The 27033-nt window shown below is 38.4% G+C and overlaps 2 protein-coding genes across 4 annotated transcripts; one reads left to right on the top strand and one right to left on the bottom strand.

The window, feature by feature from the left end:
* Window positions 1-321: 321 nt before the first annotated feature.
* On the bottom strand, window positions 322-3938 carry LOC122845633 (cytochrome b5). 2 transcript variants are annotated; one of them, XM_044141932.1, is made up of 5 exons: window positions 3431-3938; window positions 2443-2571; window positions 778-804; window positions 649-680; window positions 322-517 (listed from the first exon to the last, which is right to left on the bottom strand). In XM_044141932.1, exons 1-5 carry the CDS (start codon window positions 3620-3622, stop codon window positions 424-426), a joined length of 474 nt encoding a protein of 157 aa, XP_043997867.1. In that variant the 5' UTR covers window positions 3623-3938; the 3' UTR covers window positions 322-423. The 2 variants fall into 2 exon arrangements, with proteins under 2 accessions (XP_043997867.1, XP_043997876.1); XM_044141941.1 differs by having other exon boundaries at window positions 322-514; window positions 3431-3912.
* A 68-nt stretch (window positions 3939-4006) lies between these two features.
* Window positions 4007-22997, top strand: dhx38 (DEAH (Asp-Glu-Ala-His) box polypeptide 38). 2 transcript variants are annotated; one of them, XM_044141920.1, is made up of 27 exons: window positions 4007-4109; window positions 6006-6337; window positions 6457-6644; window positions 6843-7004; window positions 7095-7257; window positions 7513-7631; window positions 7720-7790; window positions 7896-8051; window positions 8803-8964; window positions 9234-9341; window positions 9730-9851; window positions 9945-10082; window positions 10221-10407; window positions 11240-11425; window positions 11544-11684; window positions 12016-12126; window positions 12328-12444; window positions 12532-12639; window positions 12755-12867; window positions 13874-14082; window positions 15590-15744; window positions 16907-17062; window positions 17281-17415; window positions 17782-17907; window positions 18008-18103; window positions 19307-19428; window positions 21692-22997. In XM_044141920.1, the coding sequence occupies exons 2-27, from the start codon at window positions 6009-6011 to the stop codon at window positions 21771-21773; spliced, it is 3762 nt and encodes a 1253-aa protein (XP_043997855.1). In that variant the 5' UTR covers window positions 4007-4109; window positions 6006-6008; the 3' UTR covers window positions 21774-22997. The 2 variants fall into 2 exon arrangements, with proteins under 2 accessions (XP_043997855.1, XP_043997847.1); XM_044141912.1 differs by lacking the exon at window positions 4007-4109 and adding an exon at window positions 4844-5125.
* Window positions 22998-27033: the final 4036 nt, after the last annotated feature.

The following is a 27033-nucleotide window of genomic DNA, read 5'->3' as shown; positions in this document are numbered from 1 at the left end:
ATCCAGAATAAAATGAAGGTGTGTCTGCTTTTAATTTGCTTTGTGTCAAGCTGTCTATCTTCACACTGTAATGCTGGTCGTGTTGTCTCTTGCTATGGACATGTAAAAAATATTTCGCCTAAGTACTAAATTAGTTGGTTTAAATTTCAAAGTTTAGTTTTGGACCACATTTTCATTTATTTATGAAAAACGCCATAATTACATAAAAAGCATAAGGCATATATTTTAATAAATCCTGCTGACTTTGTGTTTCATGCACACTATGTAGCAAAACAAGGACAAATATTTATGAAGTGGTTCCTTCTCTCTTCTTGTAGCAGAAGATGCAAACAGTTAATTGTGTTTTTTTTTTTTCAGCATGAAATGGGTTTGGTCAAGAAAGAAAAAGCAAGGCCTCCAGATAAGAAGATTGAGATCAAGCTCTCAAGAAGACTTGTGTTCAAACATAAAGAAACGATACAGGACACCAACAACAGCTGCAGCTACTGTGGGTATCAACCACATGGCCCAGGAGCTGCTGGAAAGAAGACAAAACAAATACATGTAAGTATTACAATGTGCCATGTGTTTACAAAGATTTCTAATCATAGTATTTCTAACTTCTCAAAATAAAGCTTGTGAAACGTCTGATAAAACACCCGGTCTCACCTGGATTCTCCAGAATCTTTAGCGTCTGCTTCCTAAAACAAAAGAAATTATTTGAATTCAAACAAAAGTTTGGAAAACGAAAATTTTAATTATGTAAAAGTTGGATGATCAGAGTGGACTGGTGCCTACCTTTGTCTTCTCCTTCTTCCTGTCCTCCTATAAGCACATAAACTCACTATTAATGTTTTTGATGTTGCAGCACACAAGCATAACGTTAACATAAGAAGTTGTAGCCAAGATAATTTGTATAATAATTCAATATACTGTACACATAAATTCTAACTACACGACGCAGCAATACTTATTGTTTAAGAATAGTGCACAGAAAGTTGAAGTTTCAGAATGCATCCCCTACAAACTGATATGTGATGCGTTAAATTTACAATGTCAAGTTTTGTCTTAACTTATAGGATCATGTAGGTTTTATGAAACTACGGTATTTGCAAAAAAAATATTTTTTATAACATAAATGTAAATATAGATGGAGCAAGTAAGCATTTATTGAACTCAATCAGTTTTTCATACGAATGTGCTCCCAACCCCCAGCCAATCACAACAGACAGACATTTACACTAATCTGGGTTCTGCAGGTTTAAACTCAAACTACATGCTTACTAAGGATGAGAAGTTGTGTAATGCAATCAACTGTCTATTGTCGCCACACACTTGCTCAAGACAAGGGACGGATGACTCCAATCAGCACAGCTTCATTTGACATCGTTTGCATTTAAAACCTCATTTTTATTGCATACAAGTCATTGAATTTGAATTATTCTATATGTTTGGATTGTGGTGGTTTGATCTGATTAGTACAAAACGTGCTTTTCTTGTAAAATCACCGTGAGCATAAATTTGCTGTTAACCGTCACCAAATGAACTGGAGCTAAGGTAGAGCAGTTTGTGTGCAATCATACCTTTCGTCAATGATGACTCAGTTTTAGCCTTTCATTAAACGTCAGTAGCAAGCTCCACAGCACTCTAAATTTCCAACCAAATTTTTTTTTTCAATTAAATGAACGTTTTTGTTTAAGAGATTCAGAAACTTAATGTGGTGCCTTAAAGGCAAATTTATAGGATTACGTGTAAAACAGAAAAGTCGTTTTAAATTTTTATCAGCATTTTACTGGGACGAAAATCAAAAACACACAAAAACAACTTGCCCTCCCTCACAGGATCAAAAACTGCTGCTCACATGATAAGCTTGTGAGGGAGTGTGAAAAATCAACACTTAAAAAGCTTATAAAACTTGATATCAGGCATGACACAATCTATATGCATGACAAATTCTTTGCCGTGAATATACACCAATTGTTTGCTTTTATTGACTGGTCATTTGATAATGTGAAAATAATCTAATAGAAAAGACTAGTTTTTAGTAAAATTTGCATTTTAACAATCCCTAGCTTTCCTGACAAGATTCTTTATATTTTTCTGGGAGTTTCTTATGATAATGTGGACATGAAGGCAAAGCATTTACCTTCTTCTAAAATTCCACAGTTTTATTCCACAGATCATGAAACAACACAGTGCAGATTTTGTGGCATCTTTACAAACTTTGATCACGCCAAATCTATAGTTACTATTGCAAACATATGTACTGTAAATATCCTGGATTAAATTCAGATGTTAACTCACAGTGTGATCAGTAATGCCATCCTTTTGTTTGGCATTTAATCTGAATCTATTGCAAACAAAATTCCATAATTTTCATGACTATGTAGGAAACTCATAGCACCCCATGAGTATAACCAAAGCATAACTAACAAGAAGGTAAGAAACCACCTGTCTTCTTACCATGTGAAGCTCTCCAATGTAGTACTGCTGGAGCATCTCCCTGGCATCTGTGGAATGACCGACATCTTCAAAGCTCTCTGTGGCATCTGAGCCGCCCTGCTCCAGCAAAACCTCCTCACCTCCTGGATGCTAATTCAAAGAGCAGCAAACAAGGACCATTTAAACGTGGTGGGACACATCGAAAACCTGCAGGACAGTGGGTCCTGAGGACCAGTATGGGGCCAATTATTCCAACCTTGCACAGGTATGTCCTGAGAAATAATACCTTTAAAAAATAAAAGCAATCTAAAAGATATATTACTATATAAGATTGTGCTTTTATAACGTAAATTATGAACAGTGATGTCAAAATCCCAAGAAAGTTGTTTGGGTGAATTGGTTGCATTTTGAATGTTGCCCAAACACTGCAATACAGGAAGGTGCCTTTGGTAGGTAATTCTGTAAGAGCATACTTTCTGGTAGGTAATTCTGTAAGAACATACTTTCTGGTAGGTAACTATGGAAGAACATACTCCACTGTGTATAGTTTATCTCTTGTGTATCTCTACACAATGGAGGTACACTCAAAAACAAGCGTTTTTTAAGAAATCTGCTTCATTTCTGAACGGACAACATTGAGCTTTTTAATGCTAAAATATGCACAGTTGCCTGTGAGTGACCGTTTTAAAAAAGTGTTACTACGGTACTGTCTCTTTAAAGCTATTATAACAAGTCCTAACAGTTAAAATGTCTCAGTGCTAGTCAATTTTACAGAGCTAAAGCAATCTCATTAAACACGATGGAAACTCCAAATTAGACTTAGTACTTTGCATTCTGTCTCTGTTAACAGCATTAATGAACTAGAAACAAACTTTACATATCAATGCAGGACATTATCAGAGATTCAGCTCACACAACGTCATATGCCTACAAGTAACGTAAAATATCCTGAAAGAACATTGATGTCAAAATAAATGCAACCAGTGTATGTAAAAAGAGTGCTTCTTACCTCTTCTAGGAAACTTGTAATGTCGTATATCTTATTATGGATGATTAGCCACGTGTCATTGCTCGTATTATGCATTCGGACCTCCTCTAACGTGTAATATTTTGCTCCCCCGTCAGCAGTTTCTCCGTTGTTCTCATTACTGTTGGTGTTAACAGATCCGCTGCCCGTATGTTCACTTATTTCCTCTCCCATTCTTATGTTTGAGTAGAAAAAAGGCTAGACTCTAGCTCTTGTTACCGTCTGCTACCACGGTATTATGCTAGCCAACAAGACGAGCCTTTTCTTCCTTTTGGTAAGAGCTCAGTGGTATAAAAGAAGAGTCCAAGGATATAGCAACATAAATAAACAAACAAAAGCGATATAAAACAGATACGAAAACGAACCTAGCGGGGGGTGACCGATGTATTTAGCCAGATTATCGAACATTTACACCGGGTACATCAGCAGACATGTGAAACAGACCAATGACGTTCATGTTATTTAACCTCAACGCCCACACATCACGACTGGCCAATAGCGGAGTGACTTTTTCAGTTGTAGCCAACCAAATTGAGCCTTTTCGGATCATGACATGTCACCTTTTCTGGGTGCGCATCATTTCTTAGCCGGTTAGGCAGTTGCCCCGCCGGTGTTAGTAGGTGACGTACAGTATTTTAAAAAGAATATCAGTGACTCAGATGTGAGTATCTGACTTATACAAACAAATCCGATTTTTGTTGTTGTTTTGCTCTTATCTGAAAAAATTGTGTCTTATGCTGTACATAGTCAGCTACTATATCGTAGTGTGTGTCTGGTATGCTTTATGGTTGTCAATTTATATTGACAAAGAGTAAACTCGGACCAGTTTCACCTGTTTATCGTGTCGTTTAAAATCTCCCCAGTTCGTCCTCTTCATACAAGTAACACATCGGCGTAACCACCGGCTAACTGCTAAGGATTATGTACACTGACTCATTGAGGTTCATTGAGTGCCAGCAGAAATTATATGAAATTACATAAAAAGGAAGCTTCCAGTTCTCTGGTTGTGGTTAAAGACATATAGCTTCTGTTGACAGGTCAAATAAGCAACCACAAGATAAGGCAGAATCTTGTCTCCCTTTTCTTTCAGTGCGTTCAAAGGCGGATCTGCGGGGTGTTAGGGTTAATCGGTTAGAAGTGAATAATTGATTATATTAATGTCGAGAAACAACTTTTTTGATCCCTGCGGGTTTACAAGAAATGGACATACATAGCAGAAGTGGCCAACAAGAAAATTCATAAATGTTTTTTTTTTCAGTCTTAATCCATTTTATCAAAGATGTGGCATGTCCAAAACTAATTAATTCAATTAATTTATAAAAACAAGTTCCATAAAACTAATTTTAAAGCGCTGATATCACAACTTGCCAACTTATTCGAATGCCCTGTTGGTGGCAGTAGCGCGTCTTTTCTGCTTACTGCAGCGGCAGAAGAAAATTGAGGAATATGGCTGCTTCCCTGTCTGTAAACATCGCGTTGGGTTTACGAAAGCGATTTAGTTATTTTCCATGACGCCATTAATTCTGTATTTCCACTGTACGTTCTTGTCACTAGAGCACTACGAAGTAATGACTTTTATTTAAGAGGTTTTGGATTTTTTGTACTCAAGGGGATACGCAGCTATTTCTGTGTTGTTGCTTTTATTGTGACAAGCTAACATTAGCTTCTCAAACTAAGGTAAGTCGTATGTATTATTACTTATCGATTCATGAGCTATTTATCCTAGGCTATAGGAAATACTTTAAACATTAATATGTAGATCTAAATGCTTATATTTTGTATGACACTGGGAATTTACATCATCTTATTAAGACGTGGCCTTGGTGTATTCATTATTACTCAGAAGCAGATTGAATTTGATGACGAAGGTTTTACTTTAAAATGCTGTGGTTTGCAGGAATAGGTAAATTATAGTAATGTGATATAATACTACGATGAATTAGAGCGATTACATGCTCAATTAAAAGCTGAATTTGCAGAACAAATGTAGTGTATTTGAATTTAGAAAGTTGATAAGTGGCATGTTTTTAAGAAAAACTGAAGGGCAACTAACTTTATTTCTTAAAGTTATTAAACCAGTGATTCATTTTGACTTTTTTACAACTGACCCAAAACTAAATAATGATTTGATGTATCAATGTGAGTCTTTAGTATTTTTTGGGGGGGAGATGCCGGGGGAGAGGGAGTTCTGGTTGTGTCTGTGTGCTTGTACTTATTTTGGTGTCTAGATTTAATTCTTGTGTGAAAAAAAAAAGAATAAAATCAAAAAATACATGTGTCATCTAACTCTTACAAAGTCAGAGCCATAGTTTCTTGGAGAACCAACGTTTTAACTTGTTTTCTGTTTTCATGTAAGTATAGAGATTTTATTAGATTGCAGTATTATTGCTAAAGTTTATTGTGCCATGCTAATCTCAAGCTGCCCCAAACCTAATGTTAATGCGTATTAACTACATTTTTGTCTCAGAATGAATTTGCAACACTTTTATTTTAACGAGCAAAAGTCAAATAGAATGGCAGATTTTCATCTGATCTGTATGTTGATATTTTCCCATAGATTATGGATGACGATGATGTGTCCATGCATAGGCTGGAAGGGACTCAGCCAGGTGCTCAAGTTGGAGGTCTGATAGTAAAGAAGAAGAGCGCTGCTTCAGAGCCACATATTTTTCGGGCACCTACACCACGCACCTCTTTGCTGGGCTTGGACCTGCTGGCTGCGCAGAAAAGGAAGGAGCGGGAGATAAAAGAGCAAGAAGAGTCTAATGGCAATGAAAGAAACAGGAAGAAGTCAAAAGTTTCCTCCTACAAAGATTGGGAGGAAAATAAAAGTGACTCTGGGTCTGACGAGGAGGAGGATGATACAAGTAGTGCCACAAAGAAGGAGAGGTAAGTTATAGCAAAACATTTTGAGGAATGTCTGTTTTGTTTTGATTTAGTCTTATATATACAGCACAGTAACTGTTACTAACTACTTTTGATGTATCTTTTTTTTTTTTTGCCTGCAGGAAGTACCGTGTCACAGGCTCTGAGACTCCCTCCAATCCCGGAGGCGTCAGCGAAGAGTTCAGACGCCGGCATGAGCAGCGGGAGAAAGACAGGCGTGAGCAGGGAGTCTTTGCCTCCTCCAAGGAGGACCAGACCAGAGACAGAGAAAGGAGCAAAGATAAAGGAAGGGAGCGACGAAGTGAGAGAGGTGATTCCTAAAACCGCTTATGTTTTTAATGAGAACAGCCATTTGATTATAGTGTAGTGTGTGGAACATGAGAAAAAAGTTTGTTGGTTAATCTGTGTGCATTTTGTGCTGTTTACTTGGTTGTGTTGCATGATCGACATTATCCAAATGTTTCATTTCTTGCCCGTATTTACCTTGAATTTCCCTTTTCTCTGACAGATGATCGAGACAGTAGACATAGTCGGGGCAACAGTAGCAGCCGGTCGGAGCGCTTGGAACGGAGTGAGAGGAGTGAGCGCTCACAGCGAGATGGCTGGTCCGAACGCCTCAGCAGAGGGAGTAAGAGAGACGAGCCCGCGACACCACAGAATCGCCCTCGAGGTTAGTTCGTTTTCTTTGTCTTCATATAAAAATAAAATTTAAAACGTTCCTGTTTAGTTGTTTGACTCAACTCATTTTGTCTTTACATAGATGCTTTTACACCTTCCCGATCTAACTGGGATGAGGACGATAGTGGTTATGGTAGTTCCCGGCATTCCCAGTGGGAGTCTCCATCTCCTGCCCCCTCTCACAGAGAGTCCGATCGCTCTGAAAGAAGCCACCGTTCTGGGCGAGAGAGTGAGAGGAGAGACAGGTAACTGTCATTCTCTTCATTTTGCATGACCCTGAGCATTTACTATTACTTTAATTTCACACTGGCCAGTTGTTTTTTAATAAATTGAAAATCTTAGTCCTGTTGTTGTTTTATTTTCTAACTTTACCATTTTCTTCACCTCATGAGTCACGGTTTTTCTTTGTTTTCAAAATTAAAATTATTATTAAAATTGGGATCCTGCACCTTGTGCAATGTGCGGCTGCTCAGGAACATTTGTCGTCTGTGATTTTTCAGATCAGTCAGAGGCCGTTACACTGATGACACACCCCTGCCCACCCCGTCCTACAAGTACAACGAGTGGGCCAATGATAGGAAGCATTTAGGCTCCACGCCTCGTTTGTCACAAGGCAAAGGTATTATTGTCTAAGTTCAAGTTGATTTGTACTCCAATGCAATATGTGGTGACAGAATATTGTACAATATTATTTGTGTTTCCTTTAGGCAAAAAAAATGAGGGAGGATTAGCTTTTGATGATGAGGACGAGAAAGAACAGTGGGAGGAGGACCAAAAGGTGAGATTCATACCATTATTCCTAGTTATATTAGTTATACTGCAGAACATGTTTCTTGTTTGCCAATGATGGAGCTTAATCGATTATTGTGGCTTTGAATTAAAGCAAGCTGACAGAGACTGGTACATGATGGACGAAGGCTATGATGAGTTTCACAACCCTTTCACCTCCACCTCTGAAGAATATGTGAAAAAGAGAGAGCAGATCCTCCAGAAGCAGACTCAGAAAAGAATATCTGCTCAGAAGCGACAGATCAATGAGGTAAGACCACACATTATCAAATAAACTTGGGCTAAATTTGAATTTGAAATTTTTTTAAGTTTGAATAGATATGGGAAAATTAAGAATGAAAAAAACATCCAAATTCCTTTATATTTCAGTAAAACTTTGGAAGAGGGCTGTTTAACCTGGCTTCCTTCCCTTTTTTTATTTGCCAGCCTAAAAATTTAAATGCTTCCACACTAATTCAGTTTGTATAAAAGACCAAAGATAAAAGCACACTTATTCAAAATGCTCTTTATTTTTCCCTCTAAACACTCTTAGAATTTGTGTATCTTAAACTTGATTTGATTTTATTTGCTAAAGAAAGCACTGACGTGCCATTATTTTTAGATTTAATTTTTTATTTAAAAAAAATTCACTTCCAAATTACAAGGATAAATAGATCTAAAGATATGAGTAAAGGAAGATCAGTATAAAAAGTATGATAACCCATGTCAGATTGTGTATTTCTACTTAGATTTTATTTATACTGTGATGATCTAACGGTAAAAGCCTGTTTTACCAGCAAAGCAGTAAAACATTCTTTTACTATACACCTGAATATAAAATCAGCCTCAGTTTTATATTGTTTCGTGAGTTGCAATCATAATAAAGTTCAACTAAAGCTGTGATTTTTAAAACAGCTAGAATAATCTGAAAATCTGAGTCTGGAGAATGTATTAAGTTTTGACATTAACACTTTGCAGGAGCTCAGAGTTGATTTGTAGATTTGCTTCATTTCTTCCTTTAGGATAACGAACGCTGGGAGACGAACCGTATGTTGACCAGTGGTGTTGTGCAAAGGCTGGAGGTGGATGAAGACTTTGAGGAAGACAACGCCGCTAAAGTTCACCTGCTGGTTCACAATCTGGTTCCTCCTTTCCTGGATGGAAGAATAGTTTTCACTAAGCAGGTAACCAACAATTAGATCAGTTTCTATAGATTTCAACGGCTCTGTGATTTCTGAAATCTATTTCATACTTGCTTCTTCTGGGAAAAAGGCAACTCAACAAGTTTAACAAAGTTATCACATTTACAGCAAAGTTTATAGAAGTACCTAATTTTGAAAACATTCTGATGTATAATGTGTTTTTATGAAAAAAAAAAAAAGTTTTTTGTTGAATTATAATTTTTCATTCTTTGTATGCATGTGCGATTTTTATTATTTTCTTTGTTATGCAGCCAGAGCCCATCGTCCCTGTGAAAGATCCCACCTCTGACATGGCCATCATCTCTCGAAAGGGAAGCCAGCTTGTCCGTAAACATCGTGAGCAAAAGGAACGCAAAAAGGTAATCTGGGTCTACAGCGAGGAAAAGACAAAGTGTACCAACACTGAACAGCAGTTCAGAAGAGAATCAAACCCCAGATTATTAGTTTATTTTTTGTTACCTTAAGCAAAAAAAAACAACAACAAAAAAAAACAGGAGGGGGGAATTGTAAGTGAACAGCCTGTCATGATTGATTTTTATGTCAAAATAGAAGTTTGCTAAATGTATGTCTTTTCTTACCAATTGATATTACTGGATAATATTTGTTACACTTTTGTGACTTACATATTTGTTAAACATTTTTCTTAACATTTGATGCTCTGTTCTCTGTGTCTTGTACTTCTTTCTTTGATTAGAGGCGGCACTAATATTGTATTAGTCTTCCAATTAATTTTCCATCTTTTTCCAGGCACAGCACAAACACTGGGAATTGGCAGGCACCAAGTTAGGCGATATAATGGGTATCAAGAAGAAAGAGGATGAAGAACCTGGAGGCAAAGTGGTGGGAGAGGATGGCAAAGTAGACTACAGGTGAATGGACTGTCAGTTTTAGTTTTCAAACATATTTTTGTGTGAATTTCTTAAAATTCTCATGTTAATAAATGATCTTTTCATATTGCACAGGGCCGATCAGAAATTTGCTGAGCACATGAAGGAGAAGAGTGAAGCCAGCAGTGACTTTGCTAAGAAGAAGAGCATTCTGGAGCAGAGGCAGTACTTGCCTATCTTTGCCGTCAGGCAGCAACTTCTCAATATCATAAGGTATCAATACTCATGGATATAATGTTGTCGTTGCTCTCCTTAAGTCATCCACAGTTTTTATGAAAAGTTGTTTTAAGTCAAATCAGATCTTTACCGTTTTTGTAACCCTTTCATCATTACATGAACTGCAACTTACAGGGACAACAGCATCGTCATTGTTGTTGGGGAAACGGGTAGCGGTAAGACCACCCAGCTGACTCAGTACCTGCATGAAGACGGCTACACTCGCTACGGGATGGTGGGTTGTACTCAGCCCCGACGAGTGGCCGCCATGAGCGTGGCCAAAAGAGTCAGCGAAGAGATCGGCACCAACCTCGGAGAGGAGGTGAGACAGAACCTGGGTCTACGTTATCACACTGACGTTTCCCTCATGCTGCTTTCTCACAGGATGCAGAGTGGGTTGGGCTTGTCGTCGGAACAGGAAGCTGGTTTAAATATCCAGTAACTAATTTTTCCAGGTTTAGACTTGAATGCAGGTTGTTTCTGTCGGGCCTGCCGATGAAAGTTCTATCATTTCTACTGATGAAGAAGGAAAAATAAGCAGCTAAAAGAGTCTAGGTTCAGGAAAATCATCAGAATTTGGAGAGTTTAGGCTTCTACTGAAGCTGCACTTAAAATATTTGCTTCCATTTACATTTTAGATGGCTACACGGCTTTCTCAATTTACCTTTTCTTTATAATAAGTAAAAATATTTAGAAAACAATATTTAGTTTTATAAAGTTAGACAATGTTCCTGGGAACTGCTTTATTATGTCTCAATCTGATGTTAAATTTTTTGAGTTTGTGTTCAATAATTGTGAAATAATCTATTGGAAATGAAAGCGGCAGCCATTCATAGGTGTTTGCAATACAAAGTAACAATTTAGCTTCACAAAAAAATGTTTGTTTTATAATTTGAGCCATATACTTTTTTTTAGTAGTTATTGTAATACGATACTGCCATCTAGTGGGGAGAAAAGGAAACTGCATTTTGTGGTGCTTGACGTGAACAGAATAAAGATCATTGTAAGAAAAATCATGGGATGATGGGAAACATGGAAATAGTATGTTATTCTCATTATTTAAATACAAACATGATGCAATTTTCAATACTTACCTTGTGGTATCATCTGATTTGGTGAAGGAAGAAAACATCTTGAATATTCCTTCCTTATAGGTTGGATACGCAATCCGCTTTGAGGACTGCACTTCGGAGAAAACGATGATAAAGTACATGACTGACGGGATTCTGCTTAGGGAGTCTCTGCGGGAGTCGGACCTGGACCACTACAGTGCAGTTATTATGGACGAGGCTCACGAACGCTCCCTCAACACAGATGTGCTGTTTGGCCTGCTGCGGGAGGTCAGTACTGTTGATGTCACATGTTAAAGAAAAAAAAAAACATATAATGTGCAGATTGAAAAACGTTCTTTTGAAATGTTCATCTCTAATTCCAGTCATGTTTGCTGTTTCCTGTTAGGTTGTATCTCGACGAACTGACCTGAAGCTCATTGTGACCTCTGCTACTATGGACTCAGACAAATTTGCAGCATTTTTTGGCAATGTGCCTATTTTCCATATTCCAGGAAGAACATTTCCAGTTGACATATTGTTCAGCAAGGTATGTCAAAAAAAATCACAAATTTTCACACAATGCAATTTTACTGTCTGTAATCAAGAGCAGAAATTCCTGTTCATTTGTAGTTTTCTTAAAAGAAAAAAGTTAAAACTTCTAACTTTATTACAGAAAACATTGTTCTTCAATTTGAAATGTATCGCATTGGTCGGCATGCCTGATTTAGCTTCATCTTTTCTTTGGTGAAAAGTGGAAAATATCGATTTGAATTTAGAATATTATCTTTTCTTAGGGTGTGAATTAGAAGGATGTTTGAGTTGGCTCTTAACATCATTTGTTTTTATTATTTATTTTGACTTTATTTGGTGATGTGTAGACCCCACAGGAGGACTATGTTGAGGCTGCAGTGAAGCAGGCTCTGCAGATTCACCTCAGTGGGATGGTGGGAGACATCTTGATCTTTATGCCGGGACAGGAAGATATTGAGGTAAATTATCTGGCAGCTCTGATGTGTCAGCTGCTATTACCTATTAATTACACCTTTAAGTTAAGAGGTTTCAAACCCATTTCTTTTATTGGTGAAACATAATTTAAATTCTTCAAACTCTAACTTTAAAATAGTTGTTTTACATGTACATTTTGTTGTAGTCCTACCTGCAGCTTGCATGTGATTTCGTTTTTCCTGCAGGTAACATCGGATCAGATCGTGGAACGCCTGGCAGACTTGGAGAACGCTCCTGCTCTGGCTGTGCTGCCCATTTACTCACAACTTCCTTCTGATCTACAAGCAAAGATCTTCCAGAAGGTTTGCATCAGTCACCACAGCTGATTTGCATTTCGTCTGTGTGCTACGTTTCTTTGTATTGACTTTATTTTGATCTTGCGGCGGAAGGCTCCAGATGGTGTTAGAAAGTGCATTGTTGCCACAAACATTGCAGAGACGTCTCTCACTGTGGATGGGATCATGTTCGTTGTGGATTCAGGCTATTGCAAACTTAAGGTACTTGCAGCCTGGATGTCCTTTTTTGCTCCTTTTGTGTACAATATTAATAGAGACAATATTCAGCATGAATTACTCACTTGAACCCTTTTTGAAATCTTTTGAAATTTGACAGGTTTTCAACCCTCGAATCGGTATGGATGCTCTCCAGGTTTACCCCATCAGTCAGGCTAATGCCAACCAGCGCTCCGGCCGAGCTGGACGTACAGGACCAGGCCAGTGTTACAGGTGATTCTCAAGCCTTCACCAGCTCTTAAAGTGGACATGCAATTCATGTATCCATTGAGCTGAAATTGCTGCTTAGCTTTTCAATTCATGTTTTTTAAAGTTGCTAATTTTTTTCTAGTAGAACTTGTTGAAGCATTTTAAGTATAAATGTAAATGTTATTTGTTCTAATCTTGTAGATCAAAATTGCTTGTAAATAACGTAGGGAATGGTGTTTAATTGCGATTTCTTTCTTACTAAGAAGTGTGAATCAAATGTAACTATTTGGTTCCCTATATGATTGTTTGATGCAAATGCAGAGAAAAGAGAGGACAGTGATTCCCTGAGGATTTTTATCTAGTTAAACTGGGCAAATATGTCACAGGGATCTTATCTCTTGTGCCTACAGAAAAGATTGTGACACTGATTTGTATTTTGCTTTTGAAAGTTCATATTTTATAATAAATCTCATCCACTTGCCCTTCCAGAAACCTAACAACCTCAGGCTAATTTTCTTTAAGCACATTTGATGTGTTTGAGTTCCTGTGAATGCGTGACATGGCTCAGTGAGTCTGGGTGGGGATTCACACATGAAACATTCACACCCTATAAAAATTATTAGAATAGAATATCAATGGGACAATCCAATGTATCGTCACCAAAGAGAAAGTACACAGATATGCCTTAAAATTGGTACAATTGTAAAAAAAAAATAGAACATACAATGTAAGAAAAACTATAGTTATGAAACAGCTGTAGATGCAGATTTCACAAAGTGTACAAGTTAGATAATAGAAAAACTGACCAGCTGTCTTGCATATTTGTACAAAAACAGATCATTTCCTTAAAAAAATCAGTGAAAAAATAGCAGAGATGTAATAAGTTATAGCTTTATGAATCTGACGTTGCGTTAAATCTAATTTGAAATCTGTTGCTCAAGTATAATGACGATGACGAAGGTTTTATACGTGTCAGTACAATGTCCTCCACCGTGGTAAGGTTTATCTGGTGTTTTTCTCCTCCACAAAGGCTTTACACTCAGAGTGCCTATAAGAATGAGATGCTGACCACCACCATCCCAGAGATCCAGAGGACCAACCTGGCCAATGTGGTCCTGCTGCTGAAGTCTCTGGGGGTCCAGGACTTGCTCCTGTTCCACTTCATGGATCCACCGCCTGAGGACAACATGCTCAACTCCATGTACCAGCTCTGGATCCTGGGAGCTCTGGACAACACAGGTGGGTCAACGGTGGCTTCACTTGGAAAAACTAAACCGAATCAGTTGCTTCTTTCAGTTTTTGTGGTTAAGACGCATCTTCCACTGGTTCAGACAAGAATGTCTGAAATGGCTTTATCCCTTTCAAGAAATAGTAAATTAATTTAAAACTTCATTTTTCAAGTATGATTTTAAGAAGTTATAGACCAATACAACATTAAGCCTCTAATAAATACCTTATTTTGTCACTACAATGTTACATATGTTATTTGAAACTGTGTTTTTCACAATTTGAATATTTTTGCAGAACATAAACCCTCTTTGGGTAGAAGTTTTGAACTGGAAAGTGGTAGTTTTGACAAAAAAATAAAAAAAAATCATCTCATGATCTAATTTCCATTTAGTGACCTGAAAAGTGACCACTAACATGATGACTCAGTTGAGTTCAGTACACTAACCTTTGGGAGCAATTTATTCACGTGGTATTTTATTTGAGAAAAGATGGCTTGTAGATGACCTCTAGTGGCTGTCAGTGATACTGCACGTATCTTGTTCACTTCATATTCAGACCAGGAGGATTTGGCCATCCTTTGCAAACATTTGATCTTTTTTGTGAGACTAAACATATGACGGCATTCAACAAAAAACACTGAAACTCAAATGCCCAGGAGGGAATACATTTGCTTCTTCATGCATTAATAGTGTCTCTTAAATTTGCTAATTAACGGTTCTATAATCTTTAAATTTAAATTTACTACTTTGGTGGCAATATGATTATTGTAATTAAACATTTTTACCATGAACGTATCATTCATCCTTGCAGTTGGTTGTAAATGTACAGTAAGCAGACAAAATGCTTCTTAATGATGATGATATAAAGTTTGAGATTTTTAGGGTTTATTTCCTCCTCTTAGTGGCACTTTGAGTTTCCCCAGGCTGATAATGATGCTACAAATGGAGGCAGGATGCTGCACCGATGATGCTGACTCCACAGACGGGCCTGGAGGAGTTAGTTTTGAGGTTTAGCCAGTGGAGTAATTGCCTAGTTTCTGATCCCGTGTTTGATTTGACTGGTTGGGTCTCAGTTCTATCTCATCCTTAGCCAGATTCCTGGGGATTTAGGGATTTGAGAATAAGAGGAGACTTTGATGATTCTCTGTATGGTGTGTTAACAGCAGATTATCTCTGATTAAGGCTTACCTGCCCTAAACTGGCTGCTCTGCTACTTTGCTTTTCCTCATCATAAGCTTCTTAGACTCTTTCGTTTAATCATTTGAATCAGAAACGGTAAAGTTTCTAATCTCATGGTTTTTTTTTTTTATTGCCTAAAGTATTTTAATCTGTCAGCAGTTCCTTCTCTCTTGTCGTTCTGATAGATCAGTGCCACATAATGGTGATGCTTCATATATGCCAGCAGATTTTAGATAGAAAAGAAGCTTGTCAGTGTTCTTAATGTTTGTCTCTCCAGCATTTTTCAAATTCCTTTGCACACTTGTAATGTTGTACCTGTTTTTATATTTTTTCTTCAGGTGCTCTGACCCCAACGGGGCGTCTGATGGTGGAGTTTCCTCTCGACCCCGCCCTCTCAAAGATGCTTATTGTGTCCTGTGACATGGGCTGCAGTGCAGACATCCTGATCATCGTCTCCATGTTGTCTGTGCCAGCCATCTTTTACAGACCTAAGGTTTGTGCTTTGCTAGCTTGTATTTAGTAGCTTTCTATTTGTTTGAACTAAAGGTGAGACTCAGACAAAAGAAAACAACCAGAGAGTCACATCTGGACACTGGGGGCCGCCTTTCGTCATGTATTGTGTGTTATGACACAACAGGCATACATTTTAGTATGAATTTGCAGTAATGTAGTTTAAGTGTGTAATTTGTGTGTGTGTGACTACTTAGGAGGGGTAATTTTAGCGATGAATGCACAAGTGATTTTCACACATTGTTCACTAAATCTGTTAATCTGCTCACCTTTAGTGCGGAATAGCAATGTATCTGCATGTGCTTTTGAATTTTAGCTGTGTGGCTATTTTTATTCCCTCCTGAGATTCAGATCTATTTTGACCTTCTTTTTTTTTTTGTCTGATGAAATTCAGATTCAGACACGGCTTGAACAGTGAAGCCTTAGATGGTTTTAGAAAGGGCTGCAAAAGTTCTGACCGTGTTTAGGTGTTCATCAGAGCTTTAGGAATATTTGTGATATGTTTCAACATGTCACAACAGAAAAGTGTTTCAATTCTAATTCACACAAATGTGCTTTTGTGATTCACATCCAAAACAAAACAATTTTTTAGAGACGCACAGATAAGGCTGTTATTGTTCATCCAATTTTGACCAATTAATTTTCCAAGGACTACAAGACAAGTTGAAGAAAAAACAAAAAACGAAGGAATAAGAAAATGACATCTGAAATGCTGATCTAAGTTTTATTCAAGTCAAAAAGTGCCTGTTGGTTGATATGTGTATGGAGAAAAAAGTATGGGAGATTTTAATTTAGCGAAGAGGAGAAAAATGGTTTAGTAGCTATTTTTTTTGTAACCAGACTGTAAACAAATAATTGAGACACTGGGCAAAGAGCAACTTTAGAGCCACACAAATTCCTTCACTTAACTTTAGTGGGGATTAGAATGACTGAGAGAAATTAGGGCTTTCCAAATTTTGTTTCCAAATTATTGTAAGTAAGCTGATTTAAAAATAAATAAATAAAATGAAAGTAAACTATCTGAGTGAGGTTCATAAGGATGGCTAAAAGTTTCAGCTCAACTGGAACAATGGATGATGCATCTGGTATGTCTGAGGCGTCGGACCGTCTTAGTTCTACCACTAAAAGTGTTTTTGCCTCTACAGGGTCGTGAGGAAGAAAGCGACCAGGTGAGGGAGAAGTTCTCAGTCCCTGAGAGCGACCACCTCACATACCTGAACGTCTACATGCAGTGGAAGAACAACAACTATTCCAGCATCTGGTGCAACGATCACTTCATCCACACCAAGGCCATGCGCAAGGTCAGACTTGTGTGTCATTCATCCAAACTTGTTCAATTCCCAATGGACAATATTTTTATGTGTGAATAGTACAGATTCATTTGTGAATACTTCCATTTCCAGCCCATTTCATGAGACTTTCACATGTAGTTTTTTTTTAATCTGTTGTTAGCCATTTGAATTGGTTTTACTTCCACTCCCAACATGTTCCCCTTATTTATTGTATTTTTTTTCTTCAGGTGCGTGAGGTGCGTTCCCAGTTAAAGGACATCATGGTTCAGCAGAAGATGAACCTTATGTCCTGTGGCTCAGACTGGGACATCATCAGAAAGTGTATCTGTGCTGCTTACTTCCACCAGGCAGCCAAGCTCAAGGTACTCTCTGCGCTCCGGGTTCTCCTCAGTTAATATGTTAGGCCCAGCGGCGGCCAGTTGTGGCAGATTTATAGCAGCATAATTACAGAGTGGTGAAATATCCCCCCTGGCCTCACATTAATACAACGCTAAAATCTGAAAGGGAATTTAAAGTCATGACTATATAATCATGGTTTTCAGTTTGACTTACGAGTAGCCAGCCAAACCAAGCAATCATATTAAACTTGGATATACTTTAGATTATTTTTTTTCTTCTGCTGTCTGCTTTGACCCTATGGTGCACCCTGAAGTGCAGGCACATTTAAACTCCGGCACAGACTCTTGTGTTGCAGTTTATTTGTTATTTATGCATATATTTGTTCACAGGGCATTGGTGAATATGTGAATGTGAGGACAGGCATGCCATGCCACCTCCACCCCACCAGCTCCCTGTTTGGTATGGGCTACACCCCCGACTACATCATCTACCATGAGCTCGTGATGACCACAAAGGTAAACGCATGCGATAGCAAAAGAACAATAAAGTAAAAAAAAACCCAAAAACATCAATTATAGATGTTTTTGATTTTGAACTGTCTGCTTTGTTTTGCAGGAGTACATGCAGTGTGTTACTGCTGTGGACGGAGAGTGGCTGGCGGAGCTGGGCCCCATGTTTTACAGCATCAAACATGCAGGAAAGAGCAGACAGGTACGGCTGGGAACGGTTGATGCTCATTTATTTTCAAATTTGGCTTAAGATGCAATACAAAAGTAAAATGTTTGTAGACATTTTCCTATCAGTGAAGGTGTGCAAGAATGTTCTGTCTCTCAAATGATGGCAGAACTGTTTATTTGTGACTTCATCTGTAATGTCGTTTATAAACAGGAAATTTTCACACGTCCCTTGTTGCTACTTGTTGGGAATTCTGCCAAAAAATATAAAACGTCTTAATTACAAAGGTATATTAGGATTTAGGGTTGGGGTAGTTCTCTCAACATGAGAAGGTCTTTACCCAAGAAAGTCAATCTATACAGACATGGTGAAGTTAGATGTACAGGGATGGTAGCTCTTTCCTCTTGAGTAAAATGTTTCATCCTACGCTGCTTTTTATCAAATAGAATTCAGAATGAATTCCTGCAATCAGAATCTTGTGGAATCATCGTTGCAAAATATAGACGTGGAAAAGGATGTTCAAATAGTTACATAAAGGTTTAATATGTGCATCTTTCACTTCTCTTAATATACTCTACAGTAGGGCTGCACAATATGTTACATTATTGAATTTCATCGAAGTTTGAAATTCAATAAATATCAGTTAATATTAGCTGCACCAGTTGATCGAAGTCTGACATGTTTTTTCTTGCACATCTCTAACAACAGCTAATCAAGCATTATCCCATATCACATGTTTTCTTATTACTGGGCAGTCCTGCTCTACATTTAGCCTAAACCTCCGTATCATTACTTTCATGCCGAGTAAGTTTCTATTTTGCCCTCAAAACAGCCGTAACCAAACAGAGAACTGATTAAATTGGACGGGCTGCGGGGTCAACAGTTCATCGTTTTGAATCTATAGAGTGTTTTAGTTAGGCTCGCTTTGCACTGGTGCTACAAAACATTGTATCTGGAAAATTTGGAGGGCATTATAACAGCTTTAGAGTATTTCAAGGGTCAACATCCACCATGTTAAGGAGAAGCAGTTGCAGTGAAGCTTTGCTGTTGCCCTACAGGTGAAGAATGGGTCTGAGAATTGTGTCAGATATCTTGTTGGGAGGACTCTGAGGACTCTCTCAAAGTAACCCTTACATAAGTGCCAAGACGCAAAACGTTACAGTGGAATGTTTTGCTACTCCGCCCACTGACACAACAAAACTTCCTGTGCTCCTCCACCTGCCTGCGTTGCTCCTGTAGGAGAACCGTCGGCGGGCCAAAGAGGAGCTGAGCAACATGGAGCAGGAGATGGTCCTGGCTCAGGAGCAGCTGAGGGCGCGTCGAGAGGAGCAGGAGAAGAAGAGCAACACCTGCAGTGTGAGGTAAGTGAAGCGTCTTCGCCACACGGCCGTCAACCAGCAGGCGTTCCTCTCGGCCTCTCATTTGCCATGCACTGTCAAGATTAGGAGGGTTTAATTTACCTTCCGCTCTGCCTACCCACGCCTCCACCCTGCCGTCGCCTTCCTCCTCTCCCACTCTCTCGACTCCACCTTTCTCACTCTTCGTGATGAGCTTGTCTCACCTCTGGTCCCTCCAGACGAGACAAAAAGAAATAATATTGACTCCAGGCTGACCCCCATTACTGCAGCAATTTAAATTGTGCCACAGCAGAACAGAGAAAAGGAGGGGAACGTTCGTTTTCAAATTAAACCAAAAAATTAATTTCACACCCGTCTGCGAGCCTCACACAGAGAAATGGGGCTATAAAGACTGATTTAAAAAGAACTTTTACTGTTAATTAATCAGCTGGTTTATCTGCTCCGAGTTTAGTGTGACAGATACGATGAAAATAATCACACTGGAGTCTCAGGATTAAAAATTAGATTTAAGCGGGGGAAGTTGGTAATAAAGTTGAAAGCTCTCTTGGGTGTGTGTTGGTTCCTTTGTCCTCCTGCAGGTCGTCTGTTTGAGCTCCCTGTTACCAGGATGGAATATTTGATCTGGTTTCCCTTGATCCGGCAGCTGCTCATCATCATTCTTCCTCCTATCAGTTAGTAAACAGCCCAGCGACTAGAGCTGGGCAGAAATATAGAACCATTTTGTGTGACGGAAGGGAAATGAGGCCTTTGTAGTTTTGGACTAGATCTAAAGGGAGATTCTTTTAAATCTGATTCAAATAGTAATTGCTAATTATACCAAATAAAAATATTAATTTTATGCCCATAGAGTTCAGCATTTTGTCGTTTTGATATAAATAAATTGAGTTCTATTTATTTATCGATGTTGGGAGGAATACAGTAAAATCTTAAATGGATGTGGATTGTTTTGAAAAGGCAAATTAGGCATTTCTGTGAAAGTATTGGATACATTCCTACCCAGTGCTGCAACGCTTAAGGAGGGAGATGTGTGCTCAGTTGTGGAGTATTTTTTTCTATAGAAGGATCCACAACAATCTTCCAAAGTAGTCAGGAGCGACAAGGGGTGGGAATATTTTGGCACTTTGAAAATCGCTAAAATGTGATTATAAATTGAATATCATAGACAATTTCAATCTTTTCTGTCATTCTTTTCAAAAACTGAAACTTATTTATTATATAGATTATTTTTTGATGATTACGGTTTACAGACGCACTTCTTCCTTCCTTTAAACTTTCTATGACTAGATTTGGCTACAGCAGTCTGTGAACAATCAGTTTCTGAGTGTTGGACTCCTGACCCAGGGAGGCTCAGGAAACCTCTGCAGATGTTGTAATTTCATTAGCTGATTAGTATTTGTTCATTAATTGCTTCCATTAGTTTGTTCTTGAAGAGAGATGTTTGTCTGTCCCAACATCTGTAGTTCCTGCTGCAGCAGGTGGCTCCTGCACTACAAGCCCCATGATGTAGAGAAGCAATAGACTGTAGAAAGGTATCAGTTGATGTTTAGGGTCAACAAAAATCTAACCATTCTTGTCGTACTGTTCATTCACTTTAGACACAGAAAAACAGAAATTTGAATGGATGAATTGATGCATTAAGTTAAAATGTAGGTTTTAAAATCTATTAGGTCTTAATTTAGGTCATATTAGATTTTAAAACTCCTGAAATTTGACTTAAACTTACAGAAAGCAGGTTTTAAAACAAAATACTGGAAGATGAGACACATTTGCTGCTGTTCAGCTAATTCAGCCTGTTATTAATGGTGAAGCTCAGAGAGAACGGCTGCCAACTTATTAAGGGGGGTCCCAGAATATCACAAGAATAGCTTTGGTGAAAAAGCCCCCAGTGGCAGAAAGGAGGTTAAGCCCTGATGGTGTAATTGCTACATGTGTGTAGGCAAGAGGGAGAGACGAGGGAAGTGTGGGCAGTGTCATTGTCACGTAATTAAAGATGATGGATTGTTTTGTCAGAGACATCAGAGTCCATGTCCCAACACTTTCCACTGAGACACTGCTCTGCCTTTTCACTCTCCTGTCCTGCTGCTTAAATGTTCTCATCCTGCAACACAGAAACAGCCGCTTCCTCCCCACTTATTTTCTGAAACTCCAGTCTGGTCTTCAAGGCAAGAAATATTTGGATTGAAGAATGTGAAGCAGGCGGATAAATATGACATTATTTCAGTAAATAAATGTCTCATGCGCTATTGTTCCCTCTTTCTTGATGCAGGGCAGTGAAAATCTGCACACCAGGGAGAAGAGAGGAGGCACCCATGACACCCAGACGCACCCCGGCCCGCTATGGACTGTAAAACTCGCCTCGAATTCTTAGAAGACACCGCCATTTAAATCTGGACCACACTAGCGCAGCAACAATAACAAAAAATAAAACATTTCACCTTCCATCTCCCTCCGGTCTCTTCTGCAGTTCATGCGTAGGCCACAAGAGTGAGAACTTGCATAAGGCTTGTCTGAGTCCTAAACGACGCTGAACCTCCCTCCACCTTCTGCAGCCACATGATACTAAAGGAACCCCAGAACCACTGTTTTTATATTCTTTCTCTTTTTAGCTGCTCAACATTGACATTTGCCTGCTTGACAAAAAGTTATTTTACACTAGATGTTGTATTAAAACCTTTTTTTATTATTATAATTCTGCTGTCAGAGACTAAAAAAAAAAAAAAAAAAAAAATTCAGTGTTGCTTCTTTGTGTCTATGTAGTAGTTCTTGTGTGGTGGGTGGAACAGTGTTTGTCACCTTGAAGGGCTTCTCCACAGACTGAAGCGTCATTCGAACTGTACTGTCCCATACATCTGGATTGCAAACCACACTGTCATGCAGGCTTTGATGGTTGACCTTTTTTCTTCGTGGTGTGGAACTCGCTCCAGCAAAGCAGAGCGCTGCAGCAATGCTACTTCTTCATGTTCACTATTACAGTTTCCTGTCTCTAGCTTAAAAACACAAGCAAACCTTTTGCTTTGTAATTTGTGCTGAAGAAAAAATAGTTTTCAAGAAAATAATTTTGATGGACTCCCTTCCCTGCTCTCTCAGGTGGTTGAGATTGAAGATGCACCGATCAGGTTTTTTTCTGGATAAAGCCAATTTTTATTTTTTTTTATTTTTTTATTTTTCTTTGCTAAAGAACTGAAAGAGGAAATGTGGTGCAGATTCTTTGGTAAAAGTAGCAACAGAAAAAGCAAGAGCTAAACAAAAATCTGAATTTAGCTTGATTGTGTTACCTTTATCTGGCTTTTATTCATCTAAAAAACAAAATGTACATTTCGATTGTTGGTGTGTTTAAAGACTGAAAATGGGGGCGAGTTATTTTGTTGCATTTAAGGAATAGAGGAAAAACCAGACGATCAAGAAAGACCATCTGATTCTGATCTCTGCCCAGTTGATTGGTGCATCCCTCGCTGAAATATAAAGCAGCTGTGGATAAATTGTAAACATTGTGTTTGTTCTAATATCTCATGCTTCTTTTAACAATTGATGTAAATGGAAGAAAATAAACATTACCTATTTTTTTTTTGTAATCTTAGACAATCTGATTTAATATTTTAGGTTCTCAAAGGTCTTTTTTTTTGTGATATTTGATTAATGTGCGCACATTTAGGCTGGCTTTGCGGTGGCACAGATGAAAACTTAATAAGTGAAAGCGATGCAAATTTAGCCCATAAATTGCCTACTTGCAGGTTCAGTGATTTATATTTACAGATGCACAAGCAAGAGTAAACAACGGTGGGTGATTAATTTACAAGTTCTCAGCTGTGCACATGCCAGCATGCCAACAACTGAATTATTTTTCTTCTGCCTCAGCCTTAATTAGGCAGTAAAGAAAATAAGACTTCAACAAATAATTGTGGCTAATGATCAGTTGGGAAGTTATGCGGATTAAAATTTATTGTTTTGTGCCACAAATTGTACATTAGGAAAACAGTAAATGATTTTATATAGCCCTGTAGGTACTTCTCTCTCATCTAATTCTTGACAATGTCTCCTAAAATGCGTGGTGTTGTTTTTTTGTTTGAGTGAACATACCAACATAAAAAAGCTTAAAAAGCTGGAGCCTAATGATTATTAAAGAAATTTCTTGTAACAATAGGAAAAAAAAAAAAAAAAAACTTTCAGTGAACCAACTTTCAGAACTTTATTGCACTCTGGAACTTGTTCTTTCAACAACCTTCATCTCACTAAGGTCTTGTTTTTGCAAAGTGAAGGGAACATAAAAATACAGCTCCACAATATTAATGGTTGTAATAAAATTCCCACTGTGTTTGTTTCCACAGTTTTTAGCAGGGGTGAAGGAAAATCAGAGGAAAGGAAAAAAAGAAACCCACATCTGTCCTCCCATCTCTCAGATCACGCAACACATCTACCAATGTGATCCCTGTGCTTTTCAATGCCTCCACTGTGAAGATGTGTGTTGTTTCTGGGTTTGCCGAAGCTGCATGTAGATCTTCAGGTCACAAGACTGTTGAACAAAAGCTTGGATGATGCTCGGCTGTCTTTATCGCAGTTGCGCTTCGAAGCATCTGCTAAAACCTGCCTTTCCAACTGGCATGAATCCAGAAAGAAAGACAAATAAGAGCTCAGTAACTAACTATGTTTTTCTCTCAGCTGAATCCCACCGCTTCACTCCTTTCTTGTTGGTCAGTGATCATCTGTCTGCCGTAACCCTCATGCAAATAAGCACATTATGAGTGCGCCCTCGACTCCTTCAGTTCTCTGAGTTTTTCTTGATTGAGTGTGGCAGGTGGAGGAGGGGACGGATATAATGGACTCCACCAACTTTAATGAGACAAATCTCAGCTACAGGCTGACATTTTGAAATAGTCCTTGTGAATGACAGTGTCAGCAGTCACCTTTACTACAGCTTTCCGGAGAAGGGCCCTGTAATGATAGGGAGAATTAAAATGGCCTCCAAGGCGGTGTGGATAGGAGCTGCAGGATTAGGTGCAGAACCACGCCTCTTAAACGGGCTCCTCTGCCACACCCGGATGATTAAAGCTGCCGCTACGTGAGAGGCGTCTATCCCCTGCAGACTACACATTCTCGGCCCGAGACTTGATGAAGAGATTATGCTGATGTTAGATGTTGACCACTGAGAGATTTGTTGAAATGAGTTGTCCCTCATGTTAACTGCCCTTCCCGCTGGTTTAAAGTCTGCTGGCTGACAGCGACGAGCTCCACTGCCATTACAAACTTAATAAGAGCAGAAGCGAGATTGATGAGAAAAACAGAGGCATCAAGTGCTCTTTTAATTAACCCGTGTCCCATAATGTTGCCAGGACAAAGGCACTGAGCAAAGAATGAGACATTTTCTTTTTCCCACTATCCCCCCTTTTTTTTTTTGTTTTGTTGCCTCGCTCACCAGCAATAATGAACAGCCTTCTGGGACCCAATTACATCCAAGGCTGCATTAGGAGCTCAGCGGGCCCAGTGGAAACTTCAGCTGAGTTTGCCCTTATCCCCCCCCCTGCCTCCACATGCTGTTACCCTGCTGGAGATGGCCTTCACTTGATTGAATTTTGAATGTTACACAGCCCCACACCTCACCCCTTGTTTTCTGTAGTCCTTTACGTTCAGCGGGTTTGAACCCACATGTGGTTTATGATGGAAACGGGAGGGCATGTATGCTCGTTGTTAGCTGTCCTTCACTTTGTAACTGCTTTTTGTGATAGAGTGGCTTTCAAATCAGTGTGCGATGGCCAGCTGGAGCCCCAATGCCTGTTTGTGTGTTGCATCCCTTGACTAACAGCATGTTCACGAGGGGAAAAGAGATTAAAACCACTGAACTGTGATATTTTTGAACTTAATAAACACAGACAGCAGGGGATGTATAAGAAAAATGAAACAAAACAAAAACTTCCTGCGAAGACGAGTACATACTTTTTGCCTCAACGATATGTTTCTTAATTTGCAACAGATGTAATTATTTTAAAAATTAACTAAATATATTGTGTGGTTTTTTTTTTTTTAAAGCTTGATCAATTTGATACCCCACAAAACCCTGGTCTGGGAATAAAGTCACACCCACTGGAATATGCTAACCTATTTGGTGCAGCAGTATAATATGTTGACATATTTGTCTCCATGTTATGCATTAAAGGACTGCTGCAACATGTTTAAAAATAGAAACTACACAGAAGGTTACTATTTGTGACAGCAGACGGTTGGTTGGAAACTATCAGAGTGAAAAAGTACAAATGTTCTCAGATGAGTAAAATGCAACACCATCTAATAATACCCGTATTTCACCTTTACCACACTTAGGATTGCATATATGAAAAGTTAATTTATTCCAATATCATTGAAAAATAATGCTTTACATGTAAATATTTAGCACTGATTACTCTCATCTTGCTATCGCCAACTAATGCAATGAAAATCTGAAAGGTAAACATAAATATGAAATGGGTTGATGGAACTTGGGGCCTATTCAGGAAGTCCAACGTTCCAAACTTGAATTTTGATTTCAGGGGATTTTTATTCAATTTTTCCAACTCTAAGTTACTTTGAGGTCTGCCAATTGACAGTTTAGCTTATGAATATTAATTTTCTCTTTATTGAAGCTATTTGAGTATTGAACTATATGGTCAGTGACGTCACTGACCATCTATTGCGACAAAATCTTTGAAGCTGGAAGCCCTATTTGAAATCACTGTAATCTATAGCTCACTTCCAAGACCAAGGTTCTCAGCAGACTGGTGTTGAGGTCTAGTTTTCTTATTCATTTTGATTACTTGTCACACACTGACACAATCTGGAGCTGCAGCTTTTTTGTTTTATGCAGAAATGCTTTTTTTACCTTTTGAGTTGATAAAAACATTTTTCCTCCATTAATCAGGGTAATTATGGAACTTTAGAACATCTTGGGACTAAATGAAATGATGTAAAACATTAAGTTTACAGTCAGACTCACAATTTGCAAGTGGTATCAATCATTTTCAACTTTTAAGCGTATACAACTAAGACGTTTAAAAATGCTAATAGGGGTTGCCTATGTCTTTGTGTCAAAGTGTCATCTTAATCTTTGTGTCTGAGCTGTTTCCTATTTATTATGAGTCCATGTATTGGCAAAGATCAGTTAATTCTTTGCAGGATATCAGTGGCATGATATAGAAGGATAAAGATCACATCTAAACATGATATTATTGAAAGATCCAAGGTATTGAATAACAATACTTGGTAAGTTTTAGTTTTCTCTGACACTCAAAGTGCTGAATATTGACAGCAATGCTGGAAGTATTTTAAATATAGCTTCAACCATGAAAAGGAACCCAGTCATCTGTGTGTTAATACTAAGTAAATCCATTCATATTGCCAGCAAATGGATAACTGACCTCCTATTTCACACCGTTTTAAAATTTAATTTATGTTTTCAACAATCTTCTCCTGCAGGTCTGCTGCTGGTAGAAAGCAACACTTACGAACTTGTTGGGAAAACTGTGCAACATTACATAGTTGAACACTTTTATTGTAAAAATTAAGGGGGTAACTTTGTTTTACTCATGTCAGTTTTAAAACAACAAAGATACATTTGCAGAGAAGCAAATGGCAAGAAATGGG

The sequence above is a fragment of the Gambusia affinis genome, linkage group LG02 (genome assembly GCF_019740435.1).
Source record: "Gambusia affinis linkage group LG02, SWU_Gaff_1.0, whole genome shotgun sequence".
Lineage (NCBI taxonomy): Eukaryota > Metazoa > Chordata > Actinopteri > Cyprinodontiformes > Poeciliidae > Gambusia > Gambusia affinis.
The sequence above is the reverse complement of the archived record's forward strand: the minus strand, read 5'-3'. Positions and strand labels throughout refer to the sequence as shown.

Coding starts and splice junctions, on each gene's coding strand:
- LOC122845633 (XM_044141932.1), bottom strand. CDS start 3,622: ATGGGAGAGGAAATAAGTGAACATACGGGCAGCGGATCTGTTAACACC. Junction 2,572..3,430: donor TTACAAGTTTCCTAGAAGAG/GTAAGAAGCACT, acceptor TCTTTGAATTAG/CATCCAGGAGGTGAGGAGGT. Junction 518..648: donor AAAGATTCTGGAGAATCCAG/GTGAGACCGGGT, acceptor TCTTCTTTCCAG/CAGCTCCTGGGCCATGTGGT.
- dhx38 (XM_044141920.1), top strand. CDS start 6,009: ATGGATGACGATGATGTGTCCATGCATAGGCTGGAAGGGACTCAGCCA. Junction 7,632..7,719: donor TCGTTTGTCACAAGGCAAAG/GTATTATTGTCT, acceptor TGTTTCCTTTAG/GCAAAAAAAATGAGGGAGGA. Junction 10,083..10,220: donor CAACTTCTCAATATCATAAG/GTATCAATACTC, acceptor TGCAACTTACAG/GGACAACAGCATCGTCATTG.